General features: G+C 39.9%; 1 protein-coding gene across 1 annotated transcript; it reads left to right on the top strand.

Annotated features, from left to right (window-relative positions):
* The first annotated feature begins 4904 nt into the window (after positions 1-4904).
* LOC131649643 (uncharacterized) lies at positions 4905-5912 on the top strand. The gene has a single exon (XM_058919395.1). The coding sequence runs from the start codon at positions 4905-4907 to the stop codon at positions 5910-5912; it is 1008 nt and encodes a 335-aa protein (XP_058775378.1).
* Positions 5913-6000: the final 88 nt, after the last annotated feature.

The following is a 6000-nucleotide window of genomic DNA, read 5'->3' as shown; positions in this document are numbered from 1 at the left end:
TTCTGTTGATCATGCTCTAGAAGATCCAGACTGGATAATTGCTATGCAAGAAGAACTGAATCAGTTTTCAAGAAATGATGTTTGGGATCTTGTTCCTAGACCAGATGGATTCAATATAATAGGTACAAAATGGGTCTTCAGAAACAAGCCCAGAATGAGAAGATGAGAAGTTCTTATGTATGGGTATCTTCTGAAATGAAATTTTTTTTAAGAAGTTCTGATTGAAATCAATTAGAAATTGTGATTCAGTTATTACTAACGTTTCATTGTCTAAGTTGATTCAGAATCTCTTTAAAAGCAAAACAGCTGTAACTGGCTATCCAGATGGTAAACACGTGTTCACTATTCCTGGACAAGCGTGCGTGCAGTTGAGGGGACGTCTACTTAGGTAACTGTGCAAATCACGTCTTTTGTCATTATTATCTCTCCTCACGTCACGTAACATTAAATGTTTTTCATCATTTACTCTCTTTCAGTTTTCTTTTTATATTCTTCAAACGTTTCTTTTCCCTCTTATATTTCTCTCACTTTGCATTCAGTTTCTTTTTCGTTCTCTCTCTTTGTATTCATATCATAAACCCTAGCAGTTTCCAATATCTGCAACTTCATCATGAATCCATCGTCAAGCTCTGGGAATCAAGATCATGATCGGAAACAAAAGAGAAAGGCAACTGCTGAACCAGAAACCAAACCAAAAAGAGTAAGGATCACCTATGACCCTCTCAAAGTGAACCCGTTTGAAGCTATGATATCTGGAAATTACTCTAGACGTGTGTATCAACCCCTTGACGGTACCCCTCAATCACCTCCCTCTTCACAGACCTCCACCACCTCTTCCTCCTCATTCATCCTCTCGGAACCACCTTCTTCACCATCTGATATCTCCTCTCCTTCAACCCATCCATCAGATATTTCTTCATCTCTCTCACACCCTTTTCCCACCAGATTACCTAATCCCTATAGCGTTGTTTTTCCCGACTCCAGGTTCACTGTCAACCCTCCAACCCCTACCACTCAATCATTTCTGGAGCTTTTACATTCTGATGTAAATGGCTGGTTGGAGATTCTGGGTGCTGCTCACCTTAACCATCTGGATGAGTATGCTACAAGCAACCTTTGGGATACCTTTCGTCAGGATTTTCTGGTTAGGGCTACAGACATTCAGAGAAGGATCATGTCTGAAGCTCCTGGTATTCGTGGTCTTCGGTTGGAAGTTGGTGAAAGCAGCTATCACCATCTCATCAGGAACAGAAGTGTTCTTGAGAAGAAGATACCTGCAGATGAGTTGGAAGAAGAAAATCTCTGCAGAGACATCGTGGTGTGGAAACCATGGTTTCCTGTGCTGACTGGAGATTTTCAGTGGCTGTTTAACTGGTTCAGAATGAACCCTTCTGAAAAAGCACCTCACATGGTCTTTCCAGTAGTGGTTTATCCTGCTGAAGTTGCTGGTCCTACTCCTCCAACAAACCTAGCAGCTATTCTTCAAGCGTTGGAAGTTGGAACTTCTGAGCTGCCTGAACCAGAATATGCTAAGGCTACTTCTGAGTCAGACTCAGATGAGGAAATGGAAGATGCACAAGCTGAAGATCTCCCAGAAGATCACCCTGCTGAGATTGCTGTCCCTTTTGGCAGAAATTCAGGTGCCTCTTCTTCTGGTGAAACCTCAGCTCTGATGGAGACCTTGGAAGCTCTTCATCAGAATCAAGCTATGCTGGCTTCTCGTTTGGACGCGCAAGAAGTAGCCAATGCTGAGTTTCGCTCCTTCATGGCAAGGCAAGCTACAAGCACTGACGGGATTCATGATGTTCTGGCGCGGATTTTGCGTAGGCTAGGATCTTAGTCCTTTGGTCTGTGTAGTTTTCTTTCCTTGTTGCATCTGTTTTCCTGCATTCCTCTTTTGTAATCTTTCTTGTTGAAATCAATGAAAAGTTATTTGTGTTTCTTTCCTTTTGTCTCTTGCTTTGCATCTGAATCTCTTATGCTTTTTGATGTTATGACAAAAAGGGGGAGAAGATAAATGATAAATGATTTGATTTAATCAGTTGCTTTCTCTAACAAGAACTGCAAGTTCTATATGGTTTAAGTGTTTTGCAGGTATAAAGAAGTGAAGAGAATCTTCAAAGCAAACACAAGAAGCAAAACCATAAGAAGCGTTATTCTGTAAAAAGAATAAGCTCATGGAAACTGAAGCAAGCTGAGTGCTGCCAAGCTTCAGAAATCAGAAGCAAGAAAGAAGAATGAATCAGAAGCACTGATAATAGAATTTGATCCATATTTGTCTATTTGCTCTGACAAAATTCTATTTGCTCTGATACATTATTTTAGCCTATATGGCTCTGATACATATCATGTGTTCTAATATACATTTTATGTTCTGACTCGTTCATGCTGACTTTTGTCGTTTAGTTTTTGTTCTGTAACATTTCAGGATGTAGAGATGCTCTGATGATGCTCTAGTACATTCAACAATGTTCTGATACAAATCTAGCATGAAGTGATGTTGGTAGAAATTCAAAGCTCTGAAGCTATCAGAGGGAAGCAGAAATCAGAAGCTGTGAATGTTCTGAAGATCAAAGAAATTCAAGTTCTGAAGCTGTCCTAAATGGAAGCAGAAATCAGAAGCTGTGAATGTTCTGAAGATCAAAGAAATTCAAGTTCTGAAGCTGTCCTAGATGGAAGCAGGAATCAGAAGCTGTGAGTGTTCTAGGGATCTAAAGAAATTCTAGTTCTGAAGCTGTCCAATGGAAGCAGAAGTCAGAAGCTATGAATTCTCTGAAGACAGAAGCTTATGTGATCGTCTCTACCGAAATAATCAGGGAAGTCTTTTATTAAAGTTCTTCGAGTATTTATTTCAGGGGGAGATTATTTATCTCAGTTGTTAATCTCAGGGGGAGACATATTCATATGCTTATGCTATAGCTGTGTAATTTGTCTTTTGTCGTCTGCTCTTTCTGATCGCAAATTCATATCATTTATATATGTTTTTGTCATCATCAAAAAGGGGGAGATTGTTAGAACAAGATTTGTTCTGATCAATTATCTTAGTTTTGATGATAACAATAATATGAATTTTGCTTAAGATAATATGGTACTCTAATCCAATGCAATTTCCTTTTCAGGAAATATATAAAGAGTATGCATAATTCAGCGCTCAGAAGCTTTGTCTCAAGGGTTCAGCATGCAACATCAGAACATGGTCTGGCAAGACATCAGAAGATGGTCGAAGCCGAATCAGAACATGGGTCTATGGAAGCATCAGAAGAACATGAGATCAGAAGCACTGAAGTTCTGATGGTATCACGCACAGAAGCACTTCAAGGTCATAAGATCAGAAGATGCTTTGCACCAAGCTGTTTGACTTTGATGATATTCAAACGTTGTATTCACAAACATCAGATCAGAAGGAAGTACAAGTGGCAAGCTACGCTGACTGACAAAAGGAACGTTAAAAGCTATTAAAGGCAACGTCAGTAGACACAGCGTGAACAAGGCTCGAGGTAGTTGACAAAAGCGTATAACATTAAATGCGATGCTGTACGGAACACCCAAAGCATTAAATGCACTCAACGGTCATCTTCTCCAACGCCTATAAATATGAAGTTCTGATGAGAAGCAAGGTTAACGATTCTGAACAAAACAACTCATATTAACTTGCTGAAACTCTGTTCTATTCAAAGCTCAGAATCTTCATCTTCATCAAAGCTCACTACATTGCTGTTGTAATATATTAGTGAGATTAAGCTTAAACGTTAAGAGAAATATCACAGTTTGTGATTATAGCTTTTAAGAAGCAATTGTAATACTCTTAGAATTGATTACATTAAGTTGTAAGGAACTAGAGTGATCGTGTGGATCAGAATACTCTAGGAAGTCTTAGAGGTTATCTAAGCAGGTTGTAACTAGAGTGATCGTGTGGATCAGAATACTCTAGAAAGTCTTAGAGGGTATCTAAGCAGTTGTTCCTGGAGTGATCAGTGTGTGATCAGAAGACTCTGGAAGACTTAGTTGCTGACTAAGTGGAGAACCATTGTAATCCGTGCGATTAGTGGATTAAATCCTCAGTTGAGGTAAATCATCTCTGCGGGGGTGGACTGGAGTAGTTTAGTTAACAACGAACCAGGATAAAAATAACTGTGCAATTTATTTTTATCTGTCAAGTTTTTAAAGCTACACTTATTCAAACCCCCCCTTTCTAAGTGTTTTTCTATCCTTCATGCGGGGGTTAGAGTTTCTAACAATTGTTTTGTGGATGTCCTCCAATTCGCGGATGATAAGCTTTTGTTGGGGGATGGGAGTTGGAATCACCTTTGGTCCATTAAAGCGGTTCTAAGAGCTTTTGAGTTGGTGTCGGGTCTCGGGATTAATTTCTACAAGAGCAAACTTATTGGGTACAACATTAATTCTAATTTTTTGGAAGTGGCGGCGAATTTCCTAGCGTGTAGGATGGAACCGAAGGCTTTTTCTTTCCTTGGGATTAGAATTGGTATCAATCCTAGGAAGATTATCGAGTGGAGACCTTTGGTGGAGAGTATTAAGAAAAAATTAAAGTCGTGGAAAGGTAGGTGGCTAAGTTTTGGAGGGAGGTTAACGCTTTTGAAGTCGGTGCTCGGAAGTTTACCTATTTTCACTTTCTCTTTTTACAAGGCGCCAAAAAAGGTTATTAATATGATTAATAGTATTCAAAGCAATTTTCTTTGGGGAGGGGAGGAGGACAAAAGAGGATTCATTGGGTGGCGTGGGATATTGTTTGTAGGCCGTTAGATAAGGGCGGTCTTGGTTTAAGGAGATTGGAGGATTTCAACTTAGCGCTTCTATTAAAATGGAAGTGGAGGATTTTGGAGGGTTCCAATTCTTTATGGTTTGAGGTGCTTAGAGCGCGTTATAGGGATATCAAGATCCCGGTAATGGGGTATGGGGATATTAATAAGAAAGCTCCCATGTCGGTTTGGTGGTCGGATTTATTAGCAATAGATAGAAAGCTTCCGAATAATTTTTTGGGCGAAAATTTGTTCTTTCGTATTGGGAATGGCTTTACTACTTCCTTTTGGCATTCCGCTTGGTTGAAAGAAGGCCCTATTAAATTGTTGTTCCCTTCTTTGTTTTCTCTTTCCCGTTTGCAGGATGTTTCTATAGCAGGTATGGGCGGATGGAGCAATGGAGTATGGAATTGGAACGATTTCGGGCTTGCGAATATGCCCGCGGAAGCTGCTGGTACAACAACGCTCATGCTCGATTTTCTTCACCATTCAGATGGTCCGATTGATGGCAGCACCGGTGACAGCCCGGGGTGGAGATTGACGGACCAAAAGTGCTTTACGGTGTCTTCTTGTTACGAGGACATTAGTAAAAGGAAGATAGCTTTTGGACCCCCTAACCGGTATGATTGTGTTTTGGAGTTATTACGGATATGTGATGTTCCGTTAAAGTGTAGAGCTTTCGGTTGGCGGTGTTTTCGTGATAGGATCCCGACTAAAGACTCGCTCGTCCGTAAAGGTATTTCCTTTTCTCCCACGGATTTGTCTTGCTCTTTTTGTGGTATTAGTAGTGAATCTTCTCGCCTTTCCTTTCTTCTTTGTGGTATGGCGGATGAGGTGTGGAAGTATATCGCTTCGTGGATTGGTTTGGAGGATTATAAGGCGGAGTATTTTAAAGAGAGTTTCTGGATTTGGCACTCCTTTTGTTATAAGAAGAAAGTTAAAAGAGGTAAGCTCGGTAGTGTTTGGTTGGCTACTTTATGGACTTTGTGGTTGCATAGGAACAAGATTATTTTCAAGAATTTTAGTTCGAATTCTAGGGATGTTGGTTGGGATATCAAAGCTTTAGTATGGAGGTGGGCTTTTATTGGGAATATTACTCATGCCAATTTTAACTTTTATGAGTTTGAAAAAAACCCTTTGTTTTTCTTAAGTTAGGTTTCAATTGGTGGGTAATTTTCCCGCGATTCCGGCCGGCTTTTTGTAATCTCGTTGTGAACTTTTGTTCTATTAATATATATCTTGA

Source organism: Vicia villosa, linkage group LG2 (assembly GCF_029867415.1).
Source record: "Vicia villosa cultivar HV-30 ecotype Madison, WI linkage group LG2, Vvil1.0, whole genome shotgun sequence".
In the NCBI taxonomy this organism is placed as follows: Eukaryota; Viridiplantae; Streptophyta; class Magnoliopsida; order Fabales; family Fabaceae; genus Vicia; species Vicia villosa.
This window is presented reverse-complemented; position numbering and strand designations above follow the sequence as displayed.

Bases quoted from the DNA above. Each gene is read 5' to 3' on its own strand.
- LOC131649643 (XM_058919395.1), top strand. From the start codon at position 4,905: ATGGGGTATGGGGATATTAATAAGAAAGCTCCCATGTCGGTTTGGTGG.